This window comes from Sorex araneus, chromosome 2 (assembly GCF_027595985.1).
Source record: "Sorex araneus isolate mSorAra2 chromosome 2, mSorAra2.pri, whole genome shotgun sequence".
Taxonomy (NCBI): Eukaryota; Metazoa; Chordata; class Mammalia; order Eulipotyphla; family Soricidae; genus Sorex; species Sorex araneus.
In genome coordinates, this window is record NC_073303.1 from 138,168,373 (window position 1) to 138,195,473 (window position 27,101).

At 37.4% G+C, this 27,101-nt stretch overlaps 2 protein-coding genes and 1 pseudogene across 14 annotated transcripts in view; 1 reads left to right on the forward strand and 2 right to left on the reverse strand.

Moving 5' to 3' along the window:
* STXBP5L (syntaxin binding protein 5L) overlaps positions 1-27,101 on the reverse strand; it is a 313,192-nt gene that overhangs the window by 52,363 nt on the left and 233,728 nt on the right. For 7 of the 13 annotated variants that reach the window (XM_055125555.1, XM_055125554.1, XM_055125553.1 and 4 more), the window contains 4 exons: positions 25,992-26,117; positions 17,117-17,268; positions 15,451-15,615; positions 4,231-4,296 (listed from right to left, as the gene is read on the reverse strand). In XM_055125555.1, the coding sequence (XP_054981530.1) occupies positions 4,231-4,296; positions 15,451-15,615; positions 17,117-17,268; positions 25,992-26,117 (509 nt within the window). The remainder of the gene's footprint in view (positions 1-4,230; positions 4,297-15,450; positions 15,616-17,116; positions 17,269-25,991; positions 26,118-27,101) is intronic. The other 6 variants (XM_055125561.1, XM_055125558.1, XM_055125557.1 and 3 more) reach the window with 2 other exon arrangements.
* Positions 1,055-1,491, reverse strand: LOC101556701 (60S ribosomal protein L36a-like). Its single transcript, XM_004606687.2, has one exon. The coding sequence runs from the start codon at positions 1,468-1,470 to the stop codon at positions 1,150-1,152; it is 321 nt and encodes a 106-aa protein (XP_004606744.2). The 5' UTR covers positions 1,471-1,491; the 3' UTR covers positions 1,055-1,149.
* On the forward strand, positions 1,492-2,602 carry LOC101556432 (60S ribosomal protein L17-like; annotated as a pseudogene).

Consider the following 27,101-nt stretch of genomic DNA (forward strand, 5'->3'; position numbering starts at 1 on the left):
TCTGCATTTATCCTAGCTATATTTACTGATTGTTTAAATTGGATGCTTTAGATGCAGAAAATCTTACAATGATAACAAAAAACTAAAAAATATAGTTTTATGTACATATGTTGTTATAGTATTCTAGTAAGAGTTCTTGGCGCATTCTCCTTTGTGAGTTAAAAAGGTGTTGTGCCTTTTATTTTATATGTTTTAGTTTACATAAAAACTATTATTTTTTTACAGAAAATTATTAGGATTAATAAATACTGATTATTTTTACTTAAATAAGATAAACACCTTTTAATTATATTTTAATAAATATAACATGTAAAGATTAAAAAGCTATTATGAAAAAAGATCTTTCATTCTTCAATTAGGATTACAATTTAAAGTTCCCATAAGAAGCAGAACCTACCTACAAACTAGTCTTAAATAAGACACCAAAGTGACAAATGACTCTGTCACATTCAATCTGTGTTAAAAACATAATAGAAAGGTAGCCAAGACCATCCTGCTTTTACCTGATTATTTGAAGCAATTTATTGCATTGGGCTAAAAATTCACATGCAAAATCTTTGGTTTGCTTTACAAAACAAAGTGTGAATATATTGATTTTAGGTTTTTTCTAACAATAGTAAAAGTATAAAGTAATTTTCACAATTATGGAGTAATAGAGAATTTTAATGAGACTGGAAAAAGGGAAAATATATCTGCTATTACTCAATCTATTTAACATGGTATTGGAGCTACTATCTATGTTTTCCCTTTTAACAGGAAACATAACTGGATACAAAGATTATTTAAACTATTTTATGTTACTATAATCAAAAAATTGCTCTAAGAAGTTTCATGTTAAAATTAAAGTTGAAAAGGCAATATAAAGTGATGTGAAAATAATAAACCACTAGGTTAGTGGTGGAGTACTTGTATTGAATGTGTGAGACCCTGGGTTTGATCCCTAGGACAGCAAAAACAAACAAAAAACTAACACATAGAAAATTGACAAAATGCATAAACATTTGATTCAAACAATGAATTTTTTTTTTCAAGCAAATTTCCCCTCAGGGAGTTCATTCATGACACTACTTAATTTCCCTCCTAAAACATGGATTGTTCCATCAGTCTAACACAGCCCAGGATTTCTGTCTTCATAATAAAAGATGAAGCTTAGAACTGGATCACTTGTCCCTTTCTCTTTTTATCGCCTCCCAGTTCAAAATGCTTGCATCTCTTAATGGCCAGCATTCTCTTAGATCTGCAGTTGGGCTTGACACATTCAAGTCTCAACACAATCTTCTTTGTAGTTTTAGCCTTTTTCCGGAAAATCGGTTTAGTCTGACCTCCGTAACCACTCTGCTTCCTGTCATAACGACGCTTTCCCTGGGCATACAGAGAATCCTTGCCCTTTCTGTACTGTGTGACTTTGTGGGGCTGATGTTCGCCACATTTCTTATAGAAAGTCCGGCGGGTTTTCGGTACGTTCACCATGCTTGTGGCAGCGGTGTCCGCGAGGCAAAAAAACCCCCAAACAATGAATTTTAAAAGTGTTTTAGGTGCTCTTCCGTGAGTGGCCGTCGGTGGTCCCGAGATGGTGCGCTACTCGCTGGACCCGGAGAACCCGACGAAATCATGCAAGTCCCGGGGCTAGAACCTTCGCGTGCATTTCAAGAACACTCAGGAAACAGCTCAGGCCATCAAGGGCATACATATCAGAAAGGCCACTAAGTACTTGAAGGATGTCACTCTGCAGAAGCAGTGTGTGCCTTTCCGGCATTACAAGGGTGGCATTGGGAGGTGTGCCCAGGCCAAGCAGTGGGGCTGGACACAGGGTCGTTGGCCCAAAAAGAGTGCTGAATTCTTACTGCACATGCTTAAAGATGCAGAAAGTAATGCTGAACTCAAGGGTTTAGATGTAGATTCTCTGGTCATTGAGCATATCCAGGTGAACAAAGCACCCAAGATGCGCTGCAGAACTTACAGGGCTCATGGGCGAATTAACCCCTATATGAGCTCTCCTTGCCACATTGAGATGATTCTTACTGAAAAAGAACAGATTGTTCCTAAACCTGAAGAGGAAGTTGCACAGAAGAAAAAGGTATCACAGAAGAAACTGAAGAAGCAAAAACTTATGGCCCGGGAATAAGTTCAGCATAAAATAAAAATCTAAGTAAACTGAAAAAAAAAGTGTTTTATGTTTCGTTTTATTTTATTTTGGGGTCACACCTGTCTATCTTCAGGGCTCATTCCTGCCACTAGACTTAGGGATTACTGGTGGGCAAAGGCTGTCACTTGGGGTGCCGGGGTGGAACACAGGGTTGCCATGTGTAAGGCAAACACCTTGCCTACTGAGCTCTCTCTTTGGCCCCACAGAAAGAATTCTTTAAAAGCTCTTAAAATTATAAAAAGGTGTCAACATCTCTTATGTGAGACAAACTGAAGTTACATTGACACAGCCTTTCACCTTTAAAATTTCTATTTTTTTTGTTATTTTTTTTAATTTTTATTATTTTTTTAATTAATTTATTTATTTTTAATTCGTGAATCACCATGAGGGCACATTTACAGGTTTATACACTTTTGTGCTTATGCTTCCCTCATACAAAGTTTGATAACCCATCCCTTCACCAGTGCCCATTCTCCACCACCAGTAAACCCAGCATCCCTCCCACCCTCCCCAATCCCATCTCCCCCCACCCCGCCCTGCCACTGTGGCAGGGCATTCCCTTCTGTTCTCTCTCTCTAATTAGCTGTTGTGGTTTGCAATAAAGGTGTTGAGTGGCCACTGTGCTCAGTCTCTAGCCCTCATTCAGCCCGCAACTCCCTTCCCCCACATGGCCTTCGACTACATTATAGTTGGTGATCCCTTCTCTGAGTTGCCCTTTCCCCAGAATGTGAGGCCAGCCTCCAAGCCATGGAGTCAACCTCCTAGTACTTATTTCTACAATTCTTGGGTGTTAGTCTCCCACTCTGTTATTCTATATACCCTAGATGAGTGCAATCTTTCTATGTCTGTCTCTCTCTTTCTGACTCATTTCACTCAGCATGAAACTTTTCATGCCCATCCACTTAAATACAAAATTCATGACCTCCTTTTTTCTGACAGCTGCATAGTATTCCATTGTATAGATGTATCAAAGTTTCCTCAACCAGTCATCTGTTCTAGGGCATTCGGGTTTTTTCCAGATTCTGGCTATTGTAAATAGTGCTGCGATGAACATACATGTGCAGATGTTGTTTCGATTATACTTTTTTGCCTCTCTGGGATATATTCCCAGCAGTGGTATTGCTGGGTCAAATGGGAGCTCAACCTCTAATTTTTTGAGAGTCGTCCATATTGTTTCACCTTTAAAATTTCATATGGCATATTAATAAATTTTACATTGACTTATAAAATGGGAACAACTCATATTATACAAAGATTAGCTCTTTAATGTGATATGAAAAATGCATTATGTGAAGGAGAGCTGGAAAGTATAAGTCCCAGTTAGAATATTTTTGTGATATGTAGTAAAGGATCAGGGCAGAGCCTGGCAAGCTACTCGTGACGTATTCGATATGCCAAAAACAGTAACAAGTCTCACAACGGAGACATTACTGGTGCCCGCTGGAGCAAATCAATGAACAATGGGATGACAGTGCTACAGTAGTAAAGGATAATAATCCCCAAATCAGAAGAGTGCCAATGTAAAAGAAAAGCTAAACACATAATACCAGGTTTAAAATAAACACAGTAAGATATTAGCAATTTACATGTTCGTCAAACAAACTTTTTATTGTCTTTCTTTGAGGAGGGATGTTTTGGGCCACATTCAGTGGTCTGCTCAGGAGCTACTGTTGTCTGTGCGTAGGATCGCTCTTGATACTAGGGAGCCATGTTGGGAATGACCAGGTATTGGCTATAAATAATGTAGATGCAGTGTCTCTCCATAACCCTGCACTATCACCAATCCAAACTAAACTTCTTTTAAAATGTCTTTAAAAGTATAGCACTTAAGGGCTGATGTGGCCCAAAAACTAAAGAAAGAAAAAAATATATAATACTTAAAAATCTTCTGATCTTAATTTTTTCAGCAGGCAAAAATATTTTAAAGACATTTCTATTTTATTTTGGAATGAAGTATGCTTATACTTAATTTTTGGAGGCTGAAAATTAAATTATAGATTTAACACTATAACAATTACAAAAAAGTATGCCACAAATTACAATAGGGAATTACCAGAAGCTTGCATACTACCACTAGTGTTTACCTGAAGTGGGAGATTTGCAGCGCTCAAGTTCCAGAGGTACTGGACCATCATTCAGCTCGGTTAAACCTGGAAATGAAATGATAAAAAAAGATAAATTTTGCTATCACTTAATGAGAATTATTACTTCTTAACTTTCTCTGTCACATTATGACAATTATTCTAAAACTTTATTTTAGTAAACATGACTAAAACATAAGGAATAATGCAATATAAAAACTGAACATATGAAATATATATGTAATATAAATTAAAATTCCTTAATATCTTACTCTCATATAAAAAAATAAAAGTTAGAAAAGTTCTTTAAAAAGTACTAATCAGGGGCTGGAGCAATAGCACAGCAGGTAGGGCATTTGCCTTCTAATCCCAGCATCCCATTATAGTCCCCTGAGCACTGCCAGGGGTAATTCCTGAGTGAAGAGCCAGGAGTAACCCCTGTGCATCGCCGGGTGTGACCCAAAACCCAAAAACCAAAAAAAAAAAAAAAAAAGAAAAGTACTAATCAAATCTTTCCCATTTCAAAAGAATTTTTTTTTAATTTTTTCATTTTTAGGCCACACCTGGCTGTACTCAGGGCTCACTCCTGGCTCTGCATTCAGGGATCACAACTGGCCAGGTTGGGGAACCAAGTGGGCTATAGGGACAGAACTTGTGTCAGAATATAGTTTTTCCAAACAAGTATTAGACGTCTTAAAAGAAAATAAAGTATTATCAGAATTCTGAAACTGTAAAATTCTAGGAACATTTTATATACTTTTGCTTCTCTACAAAGCACAGTGCTAATGTGTAGTTATGTATCCAGGAAATATTAATTTGATTAAGGACAGCAAGTAAGTCTTTTTCTTTTCTTTTTGGGTCACACCTGGCGATGCACAGGGGTTACTCCTGGCTTTGCACTCAGGAATTACTCCTGGCGGTGCTCAGGGGACCATATGGGATGCTGGGATTCAAACCCAGGTTGGCCGGGTGCAAGGCAAACGCCCTACCCCCTAAGCTATCGTTCCAGCGTCTCAGCCTAACCTATCTTAACCCATCTTTAGTACTGCCTTAACTCTAGAGATAAGAGGCTGGGGACTGGGGAGATAGTCCAAAGGGCTGGAGGGCATGCTAGAGGCTCCAGGTTGTCCATAGAATGGCATGGCCCCACTAAGCACTGCCAGGTATAGATCTGGTGGCACACACCACTGGAACCTTGCACTGAGCCATCAAGCCTTTGTAGCAGGGCCAAGAATTCCCTAAAGTGGCTTCAAGAGCAATTAATACCACATGCATTTCATCACCCCTGTAAAAAAATTGTGTAGAGCTGAGAGGTAGCTCAGAAGGTTGGATCACAAGCTTTTTATGACAGAATCCTGGGTTTGATATCCAGCACTGCATGATCCTCCAGGCAAAGGCAACGCCAGGAGTGGCCCCTGAGTATTGCAGAGTATGCCCCCCCCCGAAGGGGCATACTGTCCCCAAACCCAAAAAAGTTGATAGGAAGAAGTTTCTGACTAAATAAATAATAAATGTTAATCTACTGAGGACCTATGTAACCATACCAGACATTCCTTGAAAGTTTACTCAGTTAAACACTGTGTTATGTGATAGATAACAAATTACAAGCATCAGATTATTAAGGATAGGAAATTAATAGAACTAGAAACATAATAAAAAATAATGTGGGACAACATTATTTTTGTTGTTCCACAGACAAGAATGAGGAGGCAGAAAAACTAAGGAGAAAGAGCAAGCTATAACTTGAGAGAGATCAGAAATAATTTAAGAGAGTGGAGAGTTGTATGTATCTCAGGTTGTAAGGATTTTCCGGCATCACTGTTAAATTGAATCAGTTCATCAAACTTGTTAAATAAGTGTTATATAATAATGCTTATTCTAATCGATTCTCGGCCTTTTGGCTAAGATCAAGTGTAATAATGCTTATTCTAGTACATATTCTTCGTGGCAATATTAACTAATAACATCATTCAGTATTTTTTGTGCCTAAAACAATGCTGCTGGACTGGAGCGATAGCACAGTGGGTAAGGTGTTTGCCTTGCACGCGGCCGACCCAGGTTCGATTCCTCCATTCCTCTAGGAGAGCCCGGTAAGCTACCGAGAGTATCTTGCCCGCATGGCAGAGCCTGGCAAGCTACCTGTGGAGTATTTGATATGCCAAAAACAGTAACAACAAGTCTCACAATGGAGACATTACTGATGCCTGCTCGAGCAAATCGATGAACAACAGGATGACAGTGTTACAGTGCTACAGTGAAACACAATGCTGAGTAGATAATACATTTATCTCTTTCACATGAACAAATACTTTGAGAAAGTTTGCATTAAAATTCCCATTGTATACATAAGGCAAAGAGGTTAAAATTTCCTCAGGTTACAAAGATGAGATATGGAGATTTCGGATTTGGTTATTAAAACATGCAAGTATGCCATGTACATTAGGAAGAGTTTTATTACATTTTATAATTAAAAATTGTGATCAAAGAAGTAGGTTAAGCACAGAATCAACAACACTGAAAGCTTGAAATCTAAACTACCAACCACAGAACTTTGAAATATGCCTGTCAAAGTGGTGGAGAGTAGGTGGAATGGTGCAGAAGGAAGCATGGAAATAGTGGTGGAGAGAAGTTGGCACGTATTGGGATTGGTTTCAGAATACTGTATGCCTGAAACCCAACTATCAACTCTGTAAATCTGTAATTTTATTTTCTAAGAATAAAAATGAAAAAAGAACTAGGCTTTAGTTATCTGAATTTAAAACTGGTTATATTCCATTGGGCTGTAGCGATAGCACAGTGGGTACGGCATTTGCCTTGCACGTGGCCGACCTGGGTTCAATTTCTCCATCCCTCTTGGAGAGCCTGGCAAGCTACCAAGAGTATCTCGCCCGCACGGCAGAGCCTGGCAAGCTACCCATGGTGTATTCAGTATGCCAAAAACAGTAACAAGTCTCACAATGGAGATGTGACTGGTGCCTGCCTGAGCAAATCAATGAGCAATGGGATGACAGTGATACAGTGATATTCCATTACTGTCCATTGAATGTTTTGGTCCTAGCTCAATTGGAAGCCATTTGATTTTCTTTTGAATGTTAATCTAAAAACAGTAAAACTATTTATGCATCAGTTATAATGTATCTGTATCTATGCTAAATAGTTTATAATTGTCATCACCCAATTCTATATAAACCTCTCTGAAACATTCACTGTTTGAATTGTTTTCTAGGGATGGAGCAATAGTACAGAGGGTAGGACATTTGCCTTGCATATGGTTGCAAGGGTTCGATCCCCAGCATCTAATAAGATCCCCTGTAATCAACAGCTTTATATTTTGATTTTTCCACATATTGCTATTTCATAAATAGTCCTTTGATTCTTTACTATGAACTATTTTCCTTTCCTAGTCTGTATTATAGGGCTGGAGCGACAGCACAGCGGTAGCGCGGTCGACTTTCATGCGGCCGACCGGTGTTCGATTCCTCCGCCCCTCTCGGAGAACCCAGCAAGCTATGGAGATTATCTCGACTGCATGGCAGAGCCTGGCAAGCTACTCATGGCATACTGAATATGCCAAAAACAGTAACAATAAGTCTCTCAATGAGAGACATTACTGGTGCCCGCTTGAACAAATTGATGAGCAACGAAATGACAGTGACAGTGATAGTCTGTGCTATACAAAATGTTACATTATGGGGCCAGAACGATAGTACAGCAGGTAGGGGGTTTACCTTGCATGCAGTTGACTTAGGTTTGTTTCCCAGCATCCCATATTGTTCCCTAAAGCACTGCCTGGAGTAATTCCTGAGTTCAGAGCTAGGAGTAAGCCCTGAGCATGACCAGATGTGGCCCCCAAACAAACAAACAAACAAAGTGACATTAGATATGTGTGAGTTTTATTTTTTTCCTCTGAAAGACTTTTAGTTTGTTTACAGTGACATATGATAATAGCCCTTTACTACAAGTGTTTCTCAATTAGAGGGTCATTTTCAGCAAAATTAATTAGAATATTGACATCTGCAATTTCTTCCCTCTATTTTTTTGTTTTTGAACCACATCTAGCAAAGCTCAGGGGTTACTCCTGGTGGTGCACTCAGGAATTACTCCTGGCAGTACTGGGGGAACTATATGGGATGCCGAGGATCCTGATCTGGATGGTTGTGTGTACGGCAAATGCCCTTCGCACCATACTATCACTCTAGCCTCCTTCCCTCTATTTTCTTCCTCTGGGAGAGACATTGACTTCTTTTTGGGAGCAGGGTACATCTGGCTGAGTTCATCCTTACTCCAGCCTCTGTGCTCAGTATTAAGAAATTTCAGGAGTTTAGCATTGTATCTTTATATGTGTGTACTTGTCACCACTACTACCACTATTTACAGTGTCAAACTACTGCCAAAAAGCTCATCCTCCTCATTCTTCCCACAACTGTTCCCTCTGGTAACCATCACAACTTTCACCATGTCTAGGAGTTAGTTTTGTTATATTTTTTTGTTAGTTCATTTCTTTAGCAGAGCCCCAGCAGTCAAAGGCCTCCGGAACCCAGCCACGACCATGCTCAAGACAACTCTCCACACGTTCAGATGAGCCTCACACATGAAGGAATCGACAGAGGAACCCAGGTGTGCGGGACCTGGGGTTGAGATCTCCAAGCCTGCTCGGATCGGGACTGGGCCTTCTCCACCCAGATCCCCCATTTTCCAGTAGCTTGTCAGCCACACCCACAAACTGCCCCCAGCGCCATGTAATCTATCAATGGCCAAGATCCAGAGACTATAAAACACAGCTCCCGGAAGCACATGGCCGATGACCTCATATAGCCTCGTTCTCCCTCTCAGAGAACCTGGCAAGGTACTGAGAGCATCCTGCCTTCATGGCATAGACTGGCAAGCTCTCCATGGCATATTTGATATGCCAAATACAGTAACAATGATGGGTCTCATTCTAATTACCCTGAAAGAGCCTCTAATGCAGCACTGCTGGGAAGAATGAGTAAAGAGAGGCTGCTAAAATCTCAGGGCTAGGATGAATGGAGACGTTACTGGCGCCTGCTCAGTAACAGAGCAAACTGATGATCAACGTGATGACAATGATACAGTGATACATTTATTTTGTAATTTATATTCCACATATTACTATAACTCTTTGATAATTTATTTTGTTATTTATCTCAGTGGGCTGGAGCGACAGCATAGCAGTAAGGCGTTTGCCTTGCACACGACCGACCTGGGTTCAATTCCTCCACTCCTCTTTGAATGCCCGGCAAGTTACCAAGAGTATCTCGCCCATACAGCAGAGCCTCTACCCGTGGCATATTCCATATGCCAAGAATAGTAACAACAAGTCTCATGATGGAGACATTACTGGTGCCCACTGGAGCAAATCGATGAGCAACGGGATGACAGTGACAATGACAGGCAACTTTATCTCAGCAAAATCTCCTGATGTCACAACAGACATAATTTCATACTTTTTAATGGCAGAATGATATTCCATTGAGTATACATATCACAGTGTCTTTCACTTAGTAACTTTTGTGGGGCATTGGGATGGATACCATGTTTGGGTTATTGTACATAGTGCTGCTATGAATATAACGGTGCAAATATCCATTTGAACTACTGTTTTCATAGCATTTGGATAAATTCCTAGGAGTTGTATGCTGGGACATGTGGAATTGAGATTTTTAATTATATATATGAATATATTATATATATACACATATATATATTTGCAGTGCTAGGTATTGCAAACAGGGTCTCAGGCATGCGAAGTATGTATTCTATGGATCCATATCCTAGGTTTTCGATTTAAATTTAATTTTTAGGGGAAAACCTCCACATCACTGCTTGCAGTTGGGTACTTAGGAACCACTTCATTTCTTGCCCCAGCTTTGTGTTCTAGGCAATTCATTGCTCGTGTCTGTCAATATAGTGCTGCTTAGTCTTGGGGGTACTGGGGGTTCCTGGGGTCAAAATCAGTAGTTCTTAAGGATGTTTTTGGTGCCAGAGATCAAACATGGGGCCTCACCCAGCCCCTACATTTTTATCTTTTACAGGAATATCCATTTCATTTTTTAATAGGGGTCACAGCAATTTACATTCCCAAGGATAGTGAGTTCCTTTCTCTCCAGGACCTCAATAGTAAAGAGATATATTTGGAGACTAAACTCCAAGGGCAAGGGAAAACAAGCAAGCAAAATAAATGGATCTGCATTAAAGTTTTTACATAGAAAAATAAACTAGCCCCCAAAAGAAAAGAATCTAGCAACTGGAAAAAGATATTTGCACAACATCCATATAACAAGGAGGTATAATACACAAAATCTTAGAAGAGCTTACGAAAACAACAAAAAAGCAACCCAGTTGAAAACTAGGCAAAATATATAGACACTCCCCCATAAAGACACAAAATGGCCCAACAGATACTTGAAAAGCAAAGGCTCAACAGTAGGGAAATAGAAACCAAAAGCACAATCTGAGAATCACCTACTTAAAAACGTGGGTAACAGCAAGTGTTGGCAAGGATGCAGAGCAATTTGTTCTTAAAGAAAAGAAAACTGTCTTTTTCCTAGGCAAAAATCTCTAAGTCACCAGTCTTGGCTCAGGGTATGGTGATAACTCTTCTCAGATAGGCTTTTCTGGAATGAAATCTTTGTTCTGAGCAAGCTCAAATGAGGGGAGTCAGGGATCCAGAACTTTCATTGTTATACCCTGTAGTGCTATAGACATAGTAGATGTAATACCCTGGGTTTACTATGTCTCTTTATTCAGGGATCATTCCTGGTCAGTCTGGGGAACAAGATGGTGTGCCAGGGATCACACGGGGAACTTCTTTTCAATCTAGGTAATTTGTATTTATTTTCTTGACTGACTACACTGCTTAAATAATTCAGTACAGAATAAACTAAAAGTGGATGTTAATCATAAATTTTGTCCAGTCTGAATGGTAGCAATTAACACTATTTCCTTTAATCCTTTTACGTGGGTCTTTACTCGTACTGGTTAGTTTAAAAAATGTCATTCCAAATTGCACTCAAAGTAAAGTCCACATTTCCATTCTCTTCTAGTGTTTCTTTTTCATAAAATTCCTGATCTTTTTTTCATTTAAGCATATTTATGGATTTCTTGTCTTTTATGTTAGAAATTGAGGGAAAAGATTATGAATTATTTTATTTATCACTTTATTTATTTATTAGGGCCTAAAATAATTTAACACAAAGATGGCTTAGTAATTATTTCTTTAATTAACTTCTTCACTTATTATTATATTTTTTACTGGTTTTGTTTCTTATCCTTAATTTTATTATATTTAAAAATATTTGCCTTTCTCTGCTAGTTTTTTCTTATTCTTGTCATTCCCTAGTCTTCAATATTTATGGTTATTGGCTTTAAATGACCTGTTATACCTAACACTCTGAAAATTTATGCAGTTGAAATAAAAATTATTTATAGTTGACAGACTTTCCAAATGACCTTCCATCAGATATCTCACTGCATAATTATAAGCTGATGCACAAGCATTTATTTCCACATAATGTTCCTACCTTTAAAGTACCCGAGTTCAAATTATATACTATTAATTTTTATAATAGCATTTTTAATCCCCAGGGTTCATGAAGACAGGTGAATGCTTAAGGTGTATGTTCTGGAATAATCTTGGTTGCATCCATTTTGTCATGAGCAAGCACAATTTGGGGATTGTCTACTTTAAAAAGGCTCTGCAAGAAAATGACAATGTCTGTGCACAGCTTAGTGCAGGAAATACGGATCCAGGTAAGCCCCCTGCTGGGACAGTTTGTGTTGTACTTTATGTGTTGTTGTTTGTTTGTTTATTTGTTTTTTAATTGAGACTGTAATTTATCACTGTATCACTGTATCACTATATCACTGTAATCACGTTGCTCATCGATTTGCTCGCGCAGGCAACGTCTCCATGTGAGACATGTTACTGGGTTTGGCATATTGGATTCACTATGGGTAGCTTGTGATGCTCTGCCGTGCAGGCAGGACACGCTTGGTAGCTTGCCAGGTTCTCCAAGAGGGGAAAATCAGTAATTCCATATAATTTTACCAAAATTTTTAAAAAATAATTCAATTTTTCTCAGATTTTTACTTGATATACTTTTGAACTGGAGTGGTAGCACAGAAGGTAAGGAGTTTGCCTTGCACGCAGCCTACCTGGGTTTGATTCCTCCTTCCCTCTCGGAGAGCCTGACAAGCTACCAAGGGTATCCTGCCCACACAGCAGAGCCTGGCAAGCTACCCGTGGTGTATTCAATATACCAAAAACAGTAACAAGTCTCACAATGGAGACGTTACTGGTGCCCGCTCGAGCAAATCGATGAACAAAGGGAAGACAGTGCTACAGTGCTACAGTGCTACAGTTTCTCAATAGTGACCTCAGTAACTACAGAAGATATCTCTACTCTTATTTTTTTCAAAGTTAAAAAGCAAAAGAATCCTTTGTAATGTGTTATCCTACTACCATCAATATTTACTTTCTGGCATCATTCTGGTTTTTAAGGAATATAAATCATTTTAGATATTTACTTTAGGTTCTTATGTATTTCAAAATACATAATTTCAGGTTCAAAATCCCATCAGGCATTCATAACCTAATACAGAAATGAGTCTATGCTGACTACCAATCAAGTAGTTAGATGTTACTAGGTACAAACCTGAGTACCATAAGCACTTAAAGGTATCTGCACATGAGGACTTTGATTGTGGGTGAAACCTAAGTAGGGAACTTTTAGAGACTATCTGAGCAAATTATAAGGGCCCTACAATATCTAAATTAGGCTTAGAGGAAGTGTTTTCCGTTTGTTTTTTCAGAGGCACACTGTTAGTTCTTGGGTGCTTGGAACTTCTCCCAGATCATTAGTTCAGGGATCACCTATGGATGATGAACAGAGGCTTCTCTCATGCAAAGCAAGCACTCAGCCTTTTGAGCTATTTCTCTTGCCTTCAGGCGAGTGAGATCTTAAGAAAGTAAAAAAATGTATTTTTGAATGCTTTGAATGAAGCTATAAAATCTTTTTTTTTGCAAGGAAGATGGCCAAGAGTGCTCAGGAGTGCTCAGGAATCCTCAGGAACTAGTCCCTGATCTGTGCTGAGGGACTTCTCCTGGTTCTGCTTTGGAGATGACGCGGTTCCAAGGATGAAGCATAGGCTTCCATCATGCCAAGCATGGAATCAGACATGAACTATTTCTACAGACCCAACTCCTGCTGTTTATTTTCTAGACTATGTAATACTATGTAAGAGTGAGAACTAAATGAGTAAATTCCAGGATTTTAAAAGTCTTTATTAAATAGCTGTATACCAGTTTGATTCCCTAACAGACTTTAGTGTTCAATATATTTTTCCTCTTTTCTTAGTAGGAAAGTATTATATACTTATTGTAACAATACCATAAATACAATAAAACTAAGGTAAACTAAGGTAATTTGTAAATAATCTCATATTTCATATTTTAGTTCTTTTGGGCTGTTATTTCTGTTACATCTACTTGATCATATCACTTTAGTTTGGAAGTAGTCATAGACAATATGTAAATGAAAGAATGTAGCTGTGTTCTAATAACATTATTTATAAAAACTAAAAGTCCATAAATTTTCTGATCTCAAGATATCATAATACTTAGTACATTTCTGTTTTAGGAGCAGAAGCATTGGGAGGACTCAAAATGGGAGTGCTATGTTAGAGTAGCAAATTAGAGAATATTAATAAGTAAAATTAGTCATCCTCGAGGCATGCACAATTTTTGTTTGTCTTTAGGCCACACCCAGTGGTGTTCAGGGGCTCATGCAGTAGAAAAGATCAAACCCAGAACTCCTGCATGCAAAGCTAGCATGCAAAGCTAGCAGGATGGACGAACTCAACTGGATTCCATTAAGCTAGTCTCTTCAGTCGATGTTCAAAGATATTTTAAGAATTTCACACAAACTTTCTTTACATAGAGAAACACACCAATGAAAGTAAGATGATTCCATTAGTATCTAGAAGCTGGTAAGGTAAGGTGTAATGAAATTTAGAACACAAGCAAAATGTATATGTGTTTTATGCAAATATGAGGCAATCTTGTATATATTGTAATATATTGTATATATTTTCTGGTATATATTGTATATATTTTCATTTTTTTGAAACAACATATTGATTAACCTTTTGTAAACCATCTTTTCTGGACAGAGATAGATAAATGGGCTGACAACAAGCAAAGCACACAGGAAACCTGGATTCAATTCCTGGTACCACACGGTCTACTGGTTACTGTTGGGAAAAACTTCCAAGCCCAGAACTGGGAATAATACCCCACAAAAATTAAAAAGCAAACAATCCATAAATAAAAATGCTTTTTCATGGGGCCAGAGAGATAGTATAGTGGGTAAGGCACTTGCTTTGTAAGCCCCTCATCTGAGTTCATTCCACGGCATCCCATATAGTCCTGTAAGCACTGCTAGGAGTGATTCTTGAGTCAGGGCCAGGAGTAATCCCCAAATATCACCAGGTGGGGCCCCTCCCATCACCAGAAAATCATGTTACTATATATTTACCATACCATTACTGGTATCATTTACACCTTCAATCCCTATCTTCAGGTACTAATTTTTAGAATTACTTCAGTCTTATTTAAATTTTATTTGCTACTATAATAAATGTTAATATTATAGACTCTTCCAGTTGTGACTCTAACAACTCACAGTATTTGGTATCTAATATCACTACAAAATGTGTGTGCATTCTGTTTTAATGAAAAGCATCAGAAAATAGTAATATTTACTTTCATGAAATCTAATTACTTAGAAAAAGCAACTATTGCAGTGCTGACTAAAATAATTTTACAAAAATGACTAAAAACACTTAAAAAAAACACCCATTCACTATTTAGATTAGTTATGTACAAGGACACCATAGCTTTTCCCCCTTTAAAACAAAAGAAGTGATTCTTGGACTAATAGGACAAGGTTTACATGGTTTGAAATAAATACTAAAACAATGATTCATGAATAAATTAATATAAGACAATGGTTTGAATATCTATTTTATTGTTTTTAAAATGGCAAGGTTGCACTTCCATAACAAAAGAAAAACAGCATGCATGTTGAATGTGTTTTCAAAAAACACATTACTGAGCACAGATACATGGACTTAATTCAAGCACTGTAACTTACAAAGCTATTAAGTTATTTAGGTTATTTGCCTAATCTTTATAGAACTTACTCTGATAGGAAGTACGGATCCGTTTCGTTAAATCAGGATAAAAGTTAGACAGGCCACGCATGCAAAAGTTGTCTTTGGAACATGCCAGAGCACCAGCATCAGCAGCAGGCAGAGGAAAGAGAGAGAAATAGTCTAAAGTGAAAGGAAGTGATATCATACCAGAATCTAGAACAGCCAAGATGAAGAAATTGCAGCAAGTTTAGATAATCAAATTAGAGAGAAGATATTAAAAATAAATTGATTAGAAAGATGTGATAGATGAATGATGAGAATGAAGTACAAATTTAATCAAATATAAAAAGAGGGCATACCTTTTCTTACATGATTTTTACATATTAAAATTATTTATTTATTAAATAATATATTACTTTGTTAATATTAAAATAACTTATTTTAATATTCAGAATTAAATATAAATGACTAAAACCCTAAGTTGCTTCTATAACAAAGTCGTGAGTGCTATGTAATTTATGCACTAATTATAGTTTATTACTTCATTATGATTTATCAGGATTTTAGTCATTAAAATTCTACATTCTGTTATGATCTCTGAGTATCAGCAAGTTAAATGAAATTAAATCATAGTTGTATTACCTTTGTTTCCCCACTGTGTGTACATATCCAGCAGATAACTGAGATAGTGTCATAGGATCCAGCTTTTCTGACCAGATTGGTGTTTTCAACCGGCAACCAATAACAACTATCCCTAACATTATACTACTCTTGAGTCCATGACCTTATCAACTTCCCTTTCCACAGTTGTGAATCAATCTATTTAACATGTGAGCAAAATTTCCCCTATCCTGTCTTCCTATTAATAGTCAGTATTTTCAACATTGCTAAAAGTTTTAAATCCCTAACAAAAAACAAAGAAATCTGGTTCTAGAAGGGAAACTATGTGTACCCTACAACTGTCTAAACTTGCAATATAGGTTTGAAGTTTACAAAAGAAAGTTTAATACAGAGTGAAAATTTCAATAACTCTGTATTGAACGTATGCCAATAACTTTCACCAGTCTAAAATGAATTTCCTTTAGTGTCCCATTCAGTGGTTAACTTTGACAAGTCTCCTATGTAGTAAAATTGCTATAATCACACACATACTCTTTTTATTTAAGGATATTCTTTGCATGGGTATTAATAAAAGTCTCTAATATTCAATTACTTATTAAAAAGTGAAATAGAAATGAATTTTGAACTCTAAATAATATACATGTTTCCAACTAATCTCTTGACTTAGCTTTCTTTAACAGCTAAACAATGTTAATGGAGAAAAAAAATGTATAATTATGAATCATTTGGCATACCAAAGTTTGGAATTATACAGAAAGTCCTACTGCCTGTGTTCTGTTAATTTAACTATAAAATAAATATATAATAATCTATCAGCAGTTATTTCAAATAGGATTGAGCATATTAGAAAATTATTCTTCTCGAAACCAATAAAGGAAATTTTAAATGCTTCCTAACCTTAATAGAAAATTGGAATTTAAATACCCTATTGATATTAAAAGATTTGAAGTTTTTGCCTTATTTGTTTATATGATCATGCAAATTATGCTAACTTTATATTGCCATGCATTTGAATAGCAGTGCAGAAGACAAGAAATCTAAATGCAAGAAAAAAGATGAACTAACCAAACTCATAACCATCTTTATTTCCTACCTGCAATGAACTGCTTGGTTTTTCGAGGAGACCTTGGTTGTCGTTGGTATAGATCACTTGCTCTATATAGGTCAATGGTCCCCATGCTTAATAGTACTGTCTTCTGTATAAAATCCACCACAGCCAATCCATTGCAGTTCCCAAATGCAACTCTGAAAGAAAAAAAAAACAAGCAACTAGAACATAGAAAGCAATGATGTTTATTTTATTTTTAAATGAAAAATCATATTATTGGAAAGTAATGCTTTAGGATTAGGGATATAATATCAATGACTGATTTAGTCAGAAAAGTTCTATGGCATGGGATTAATTGATCTTATTTAATGGCCATGATCACAGCAAAATCACAGAAATGACTTGCAATTATATTTTAAATAAAAATTAAGTATAAGTATATTTTATCACAATGTGATGCCAGCCCTGGGTACTTACACATAAAAATAAAAATACCTTACCCCACAAATACCTTAACATTATCCTAATTAAAGCAGATAAAAATACATTATAATCTCACATGTGAATATAAAAAATATTCATCTCCCCCCTCAAAAAAAATTATCAGTTTTCAAATACAGAACAAAACATGGGATTGTCAGAGGAAATTGAAGTGAGGAAAATCGGTGAAGAAAGTGAAAAGGTACCCTCTCCAAGTCATGAATGTAAGTCATTGGTTAGTAAGTTAAGGCTATTAATATACAGAATAGTTATTAAGTTAATAAAATTGTTGAATTTTTTTAAGTTTCTGGGAGATAAGCTAGAATCAATAAATGAAAATTTATAACTACATATATGTCACTGTCATCCCGTTGCTCATCAATTTGTTCGAGTGGACACCAGTAATGTCTCTCATTGAGAGACTTATTGTTACTGTTTTTGGCATATCCAATACGCACGGGTAGCTTGCCAGGCTCTGCCTTGCGGGCTTGATACTCTTGGTAGCTTGCCAGGCTCTCTGAAAGGGATGGAGGAATCGAACTCGGGTCGGCCATGTGAAAGGCGTACGCCCAACCTCTGTGTTATAGCTCCAGCCCAACTACATATATAATAGATGTTAAATATATTTATTATGGTAATTATTTCACAATATAAATATATAATCATTATTTTATATCTAAAATTGTATCTAAAATTGTCACTGTCACTGTCATCCCATTGCTCATCGATTTGTTCAAGCGGGCACCAGTAATGACTACATTGTGAGACTTGTTACTGTTTTTGGCATATCGAATATGTCATGTGTAGCTTGCCGAGAGGCTCTGCAATGTGGGCAAGATATTCTCGGTAGCTTGCCGGCCTCTCCAATAGGGGTGGAAGAATCGAACCCAGTCGGCTGTATACAAGGCAGACGCTCTATCCACTGTGCAATCGCTCCAGCCCATATTAAATATATTAAAATATAGTCAAAGTAGGGGCTGGAGTGATAGCACAGCGGGTAGGGTGTTTGCCTTGCACGCGGCCGACCCAGGTTCGATTCCGAGCATCCCATATGGTTCCCTGAGCACTGCCAGGGGTAATTCCTGAGTGCAGAGCCAGGAATAACCCCTGTGCATCGCCGGGTGTGACCCAAAAAGCAATATATATATATATATGTATAGTCAAAGTATTATAGAGATTATTTAGTTGACTGTAATACTATTAAATTGAGAAATGACCTATCATTTTCTCCAGTATTCTACAGAACCAACCTTACAACATATGCCTAGACATATTTCCACACTTTATCTCCCTTGTCTATCTAGTGCCAATAAAAGTAATGTCATGATTACTATAGCTTCATTTTATGTTTTTTTTCTAGTAGAGTCCTATGTCATTATTCAATAATGTCTTAGCTACTATAAACCTTTTCATTTAGTTACAAATTGTAGTATCAGGATTAAATTTTAAGGGAACAATACTAAAATTCATAGTGGTAAAAATTGTGGTAAATTTATAAACCAATTTGTTAAAACGGATGCATTTATATTGCTATTGCACTTTCCACCATGCTATTTAGGTTCTTTAATTTATCTTAAGTTTTATACTCTTCTCTTTAGAAATCATTATTGTTCTATTATATTTATCCCTATATGTTTTGTTTGCAAATGGCATACTGATTTTATTATTAGTTAACTCTTTAGGCATATGAAAATATAATTTTATATTGACTTTGAATACACAATATTGTTAAACTAATTTACTAATCTTAATAATTTAAGTATTTTGATCATGATTTTTCCTCTTCTTTTTTTACTTTGGGCTGGAGCGATAGCACAGAGGCAGGGCGTTTTGCCTTGCACGGGGTTGATCAGGGTTTGATTCCTCTGCCTCTCTCAGAGAGCCTGGCAAGCTATCAAGAGTATCTCACCCTCATGGCAGGGCCTGGCAAGCTACCCGTGGCATATTCAATATGCCAAAAACAGAAACAACAAGTCTCACAATGGAGACATTACTAATGCCCGCTCGAGCAAATCTATGAGTGACGGGATGACAGTGACAGTGATATTTTTACTTTATTTAAAGCCCTGTGTTAGTAGATCCTGCACTATAGAATGAATAGAAGTGTAATAGTCTCCTTGTCTTATTTTAAATTTATCGCAATAGTAAAGTTTGATGAAAAATGCACCCAATTTTCATATTAAGAAAATCTTTATACATAACAGTTTTTTTAAAAGTCATGAGTAGATGAATTTTATCAAATGCTAATTTCTTTTTAAAATTTTTTTTTTAATTTTATTGAATCACCGGGAGATAGTTACAAGCTTTCATGTTTGTGTTACAATCTCACAATGATCAAACACCCATCCCTCCACCAGTGCACATTACCTACCACCAATACCCCGGGTATACTCCACCTTACCCACCCTCCCCTTGCCTCTATGGCAGACAATATTCCCCATACTCTCTCTACTTTGGGCATTAGAGTTTGTAACACAGACACTGAGAGGTCATCATGTTTGGTCCATTATCTACTTTTGGCATGCATCTCCCATCCCGACTGGTTCCTCCAGCCATCATTTTCGTAACGATCCCTTCTCTATTCCATCTGCCTTCTCCCCTCCGCTCATGAAGCAGTCTTCCAGCTATGGGCAATCCCCCTGGCCCTTGTATCTACTGTCCTTGGATGTCAGCCTTATGTGATGTTACTTTATATTCCACAAATGAGTGTAGTCCTTCCATGTCTGTCCTTCTCTTTCTGACTCATTTCACTTAGCATGATACTCTACATGTTTATCAATTTATAAGCAAATTTCATGACTTCATCTCTCCTAACAGCTGCATAGTATTCCATTGTGTAGATGTACCAAAGTTTCTTTAAGCAGTCATCTGTTGTAGGGCACTCAAATTGTTTCCATGTTTTGGCTATTGTGAACAGTGCTGCAATGAATATATAGGTACAGATGTCATTTCTGCTGTGCTTTTTTGCATCCTTGAGACTACTTTCAATCACTAAGTTAATCATATTTTTTTTTACTATATCCTATGAGTAAGGTGAATTATACGGTTTATTCCAAATATTAAATATGCTTTGCATTCTTAGTGTAAACTAAACCTATTTATAACATGTATTTTCTTCCTAGATAGATTTATATGTATTTTGCCTCGGAGTTTTACATGTATGTGTACACAAAATGTGATCTCATAACTTTCCCTCTTAATAATGGCCTTTTATTTTATTTTATTTTTTTTTGAGGAGAGCAGAGATTTTATTTCACAGTCAGTCATAATGTTCTTTACATCAGTAATTAAGTCTAAGACTATTGTACTGAACAATGATGATAGAAATTAATCGATACTAAATGAAGTATTTTTCTTTTATTCTCAACAGCTGTTCATTTTCACTTAGTGTGCACATCTTTCCCCAAAAAGACAAAAGTAAAATTATTCTTAAGGAAATTAATCAGATGATCAGATGTGTCTCATTATTTTAAATAAAATCTTCTAAAACCCAGATTTTTTTTTTCCAGCACCCGCCTCACTACCTTCACTGAGGACTGCAGCGCCACCTTCTGGTAGCGATGCCCACTACCTTTCTTTGATGAGTCACTTGGATTATCAGAATCCAATTACGGAAATGTAGAGAGGTCAGTAAGTGACATTCTTAAGGATTATCTCAGTTAATTCTTTTTTTTTTATTAGTTTATTTTTAATTAGAGAGTCATCGTGAGGGTACAGTTACAGATCCATACATCTTTGTGCTCATGTTTCCCCCATACAAAGTTCGATAACCCATCCCTTCACCAGTGCCCATTCTCCACCACCAGTAAACCCAACATCCCTCCCCCTCTCCCCAGTCCCGTCTCCCCCCACCCCACACTGCCACTATGGCAGGGAATTCCCTTTTGTTCTCTCTCTCTGATTAGGTGTTGTGGTTTGCAATAAAGGTGTTGAGAGGCCATTGTGTTCAGTCTCTAGTCTGTATTCAGCCCGCATCGCCCTTCCCCCACATGACCTCCAACCACATTTTACTTGGTGGTCCCTTCCCTGAGTTACCCAGAATGAGAGACCAGCCTCCAAGCCATGGAAACAATCTCCTGGTACTTATTTCTACTATTCTTGGGCGTTAGTCTTAGAGTCTATTATTCTATATTCCACAGATGAGTGCAATCTTTCTATGTCTGTCTCTCTCTTTCTGACTCATTTCACTTAGCATGATACTTTCCATGTTGATCCACTTATATGCAAACGTCATGACCTCATTTTTTCTAACAGCTGCATAGTATTCCATTGTATAGATGTACCAGAGTTTCTTCAACCAGTCATCTGTTCTAGGGCACTCGGGTTTTTTCCAGATTCTGGCTATTGTAAACAGTGCTGCGGTGAACATATAAGTGCATATGTCACTTCGACTATACTTTTTGGCTTTTCTGGGATATATTCCCAGCAGTGGTATTGCTGGGTCAAATGGAAGCTCAACCTCTAGTTTTTTGAGAATCGTCCATACTGTTTTCCAAAAGGGCTGAACTAGCCGGCATTCCCACCAGCAGTGTAGAAGGGTCCCTTTCTCCCCACATCCTCTCCAACAGCGGTTGCTTTTGTTCTTTTGGATGTGTGCTAGTCTCTGTGGTGTGAGGTGGTATCTCATGGTTGTTTTGATTTGCATCTCTCTGACGATTAGTGATGTAGAGCACTTTTTCATGTGCCTTTTGGCCATTCGTATCTCTTCCTTGGTAAAGTTTCTGTTCATTTCTTCGCCCCATTTTTTGATGGGGTTGGATGTTTTCTTCTTGTAGAGTTCAACCAGTGCTTTATATACCATTGATATTAACCCCTTATCTGATGGGTATTGTGTAAATATCCTTTCCCATTCTGTAGATAGTCTTTGTATTCTGGTCACTGTATCTTTTGCGGTGCAGAAGCTTTTTAGTTTAATGTAGTCCCATTTGTTGATTTCTATTTTTACTAGATTGTTTAGTTCCATTGGCCTTTTATTTTTAAAAAAATTTTTTTAATTGAAACACCGTGAGATACAGTTACAAACTTTCATGTTTGAGTTTCAATCATACAATGATCAAACACCCATCCCTCCACCAGTACACATTCTCCACCACCAATGTCCCCACTATACCTGCCCTTTCCAACCCTCTCCCTACCCCCATGGTTGACAATTTCCCCCATACTCTCTCTCTACTTTTGGACATTATGATTTTCAATACAGATACTGAGAGGCCATCACATTTGGTCCTTTATCTACTTTCAGCACGCATCTTCCATTCCAAATGATTTCTTTAACCATCATTGTCTTAGTGATCCCTTCTCTCTTCCAGCTGCTTTCTCCCCAGTTCATGAGAAAGGCTTCCAACTATGAAGAAATATTACTGGCCCTATTGTCTACTGTCCTTGGGTGTCAGTCTCATATTGTTATCTTATATTCCATAAATGAGTGAAGCCCCTTTATGTCTGTCTCTTACTTTCTTACTCATTTCACTTAGCATGATACTCTCCATGTCCAACCACTTATAAGCAAATTTCATGACTTCATCTTTCCTAACAGCTTCATAGTATTCCATTGTGTAGATGTACTACCTCAGGAAATAAAAGAGGACACTCGGAAATGGAGATACATACCCTGCTCATGGATAGGAGGGACTAATAGTATCAAATTGGCAATACTCCCCAAAGCACTATACAGATGTAATGTGGTCCCTATCAGGATAGCCATGACATTTTTCAAAGAAATAAGACAAAACACTCATGAAATTCATACGGATCAATAAACCCCCATGAATAGCTAAAGCAATCCTTGGGAGAAAAGAAGATGGGTGGCATCACCTTCCCCAATTCAAACTGTACTACAAAGCGGTACTAATTAAACCAGCATGGTATTGGATTAAAAACCGACCCACAGACCAACAGAACAGAGTTGGATTCTCTGTCACAGACTCTCAAATATATGATCACTTAATCTTTGCCAAAGAACAAGAAATGTGAAATGGAACAAGGAAAGCCTCTTCAACAACTGTTTCTGGGAAAACTGGACAGCTACCTGCAAAAAAATGAACTCTGACCTCTGTCTAACACCAGGCACAAAAGTCAGAGCAAAGCAGATTAAAGACCTCAATATCAGACATGAATACTTAAGGTATATGAAGGAAAATGTAGGCAGAACCCTCCAAGACACTGAAGATAAAAGCATTTTTAAGGATGAAACACCACTGACCAAGTAAGTGGAAACAAGGATAAACAAATGGAGCTACATTAAATTAAGAAGCTTCTGCACCTGAAAAGAAACAGTGACCAAAATACAGAGAGAGCGTATGAAACGGGAAAGAATACTTACCCAATACCCATCTGATAAGAGATTAATATCCAGGATATATCTTGTATACAAGACACTAGGACACTAGTAGAATTGTACAAGAAAAAAGCCACTAACCCCATCAAAAAATGGGGAGAAGAAATGAACAGAAAATTCCCCAAAAAAGAAATACAAATGGCCAAAAGGCACATGGAAAAATGCTCTACATAGCTAATCATTAGGGAGATGCAAATCAAAACAACAAGATATCATCTCACACCACAGAGACTGGCACACATTCAAAAGAACAAAAGCAACCAGTGCTGGTGTGCATGTGGGAAAAAAGGGAGGCTCTTTCATTGTTGGTGGGAATGCTGACTGGTCCAGCCTTTTTAAAAAACAATATAGACATTCCTTCAAAAACTAGAAACTGAGCTTCCATATGATCCCGCAATAATGGTCTTTTCAAGCATTGACATCAACCGATAGTGGCCTAATAAAATGAGATGAATCTTGTTTTTCTTTTACGATTCTCAGAAATATTTAAAAATAATGCTAGTATTATTCATTTTTTTTAGAAACCTGATGAAATTTATACAGATAGTCATTTGACCTAGATATTTTGCAGTTGACACAGTCTATGAGGCAAGTATTCAAATTATCTTTCTTATAAAAGTACAAGTTCCTCAGAGGCTCTGTACGGTCCCTATTTGGGAAGTACAGTCACTAATATATATTTTCTAATGAAATGAAGATCTGAAACTGACAATACACCTTATAGTTTCTGAATTTTAGCATCTTTGTATCTTTTCTGGTAAATCTTTCCAGTACAGAACCCTGGAAATGACTTGGACTCAGTCATTTTCCATGGTAACTACTTGATCTGGTTTTCTGTTTTTCTATACAGGCCAGTGTCTTGACACTGGTCAAAGAATGCAGTGATAGACCAGTGGTTTCCAACCCTTTCACACCTAATGTTTTCCACTGGTTTGCAGACCAGTGGATAGAAAACACTACTCTAGAGGACATATGTATATTCTTAGCATATAATGAACTACAGAAGATCCCAAACTCATTTCCTCTTCTCTCCTCATCATGTGCTATTCTACTAACTGTCCTACCTCATTTTTTTTTTCACTTCTAAAAAACTCCCAATATCTATGTTAATCTCTATCCTGCCACCACTACCCTGCAAAAAAAAGTATTGTAGATGAAATATTTTAGATAGTATTTTGATACCCCCCTATTTTGATAACTTCAAGGAGTACTCATTAAGCTCACCAGATTTAGTTAGGGGTCTATGTAAAAAAAGCAAACTTGGTTGAGATCACTGGCACTGCATATGCTCTACCCCAACTCAGAGCCTGCCAGGAGTGGTCCCTGAGTGCAAATCCAGGAGTTTAATCCATATTTTATACTTATGCCTAAATAAATTTTAGATACATTACAGACTTCAATGTTTTAATAACAATGAAATTTAGAAAAAATATATAAAATTTTATCTTTAAGTGAGAAAGGCCTTTTGAAGTATTATACAAAATCCAGACCCACAAAAGAATTTGCTCAAGCAGGCACCAGTAACGTGAATCTATTGTGAGACTTGCTATTACTGTTTTTGGCATATGGAATGCGCCACAGGTAGCTTGCCAGGCTCTGCGTGAGAGCGGGATACACTTAGCAGCTTGCAGGGCTCTCTGAGAGGGATGGAGGAATCGAATCTGGGTCGGCCGCATGAAAGGCAAACGCCCTATCCGCTGTGCTATCACTCCAGTCCCACAAAAGAATACTAGAAAAATAGAATTACTTGGGGCTGAAGAGATTGTAAGTAGATAATGTGCTTGCCTTGCACATGGTCAACCCGGGATTCATTCCCTGGCACCCTGTGTGGTCTCCAAATTTTGTTAGGAGTGATCCTTGTGCACAAAGCCCAGAGATTAGTCTGGTGTGGTCACCCCTAAACCAAACATACAAAATAACAAAAAAGATAAAAGAAAGAAAAAATAGAAGTACCTTAAAAATTGGGGAATCATGTTTAATAAAAGTCCAAACACCGCTTCTTTCTGTTTTAGTGATTCACTTCAGTGTTTTTTTTTTTAAAAAGCATGTAAATAAATCAGATATTTAAAATTACAAAAATTAAAAGAACATTGAGCTACTTACATTCCATATGCTGAGTTTACAGCAAGACTAGTAATCTGTTGGGGAGGTTCTCCATCTACCCACACTAGCTGAATAACAAGTTCCGCTTGATAGCCTGGGGGCATTCGGACTGGTCTAGACTTGACACTAGAAAAAAAAGAGAAACTGCAATTATATCACATACATTTTAAATAAGTATGGACAATTAAACTTCTGAACTACATGAAATCTTTATATGGAAATATAAAAAACACCAAGCACAAGGAACAGAATAAAGATGTGTCTTTTAGCTTTAAGTACACCACTCACTTTTTATTAGTTTTTCTCTCAAGGACATTTTCTTTCTTTTCTTTTCTTTCTTTCTCTCTCTCTTTTTTTTTCTTTTTGCATTTTGGGTCACACCCAGAGATGCACAGGGGTCACTCCTGGCTCTGCACGCAGAAATTACCCCTGGGGGTGCTCAGGGGATCATGTGGGATGCTGGGAATGGAACCTGGGTCAGCCGTGTGCAAGGCAAATGCCCTACCTGCTGTGGCATCGCTCCAGCCCCTCAAGGACATTTTCTTTAATCAGGTCTATAACTTCTTTTTACTTCCAAGGAAAATGTTATTTGTATTAGTGGTGCAGAATCTCACACGGCAGAGCCTGGCAAGCTCCCCATGGCGTATTCGATATGCCACAAACAGTAACAAGTCTCACAATGGAGATGTTACTGGTGCCCACTCGACCAAATTGAAAAAGACTCTTAATATGTTACCAAACTTAAAAGTTCAATATAACCCAAACCCCAATTCCTTTCCTCTCCCTCCCGATATTTTCCACCTTTAGCTTTCTCTACTCCAATTGGTAACAATTTTTATCCTTCTAATTATTTAGTTCAAAAACATTGTAGCACTATAAGTATAAACATCTACATTCTTGTTACAAAAGTCTTCCTTGACTAAATTCCTTTCACTCCCACCTTACATCCACTTATCAAAAGTTGCTGTGGACTATCTTCAAAAATATAAACAGAATATGATCAGCTTTTATGTCTCTCCTAGTTACTTTACTACTCATCCAAGTTCAGTTGAAAAATACTGGATAGTCTTTTAAGTCTGTACTTTAAGTAAATACCAATATATCTTTGTA

Bases quoted from the DNA above. Each gene is read 5' to 3' on its own strand.
- LOC101556701 (XM_004606687.2), bottom strand. From the start codon at position 1,470: ATGGTGAACGTACCGAAAACCCGCCGGACTTTCTATAAGAAATGTGGC.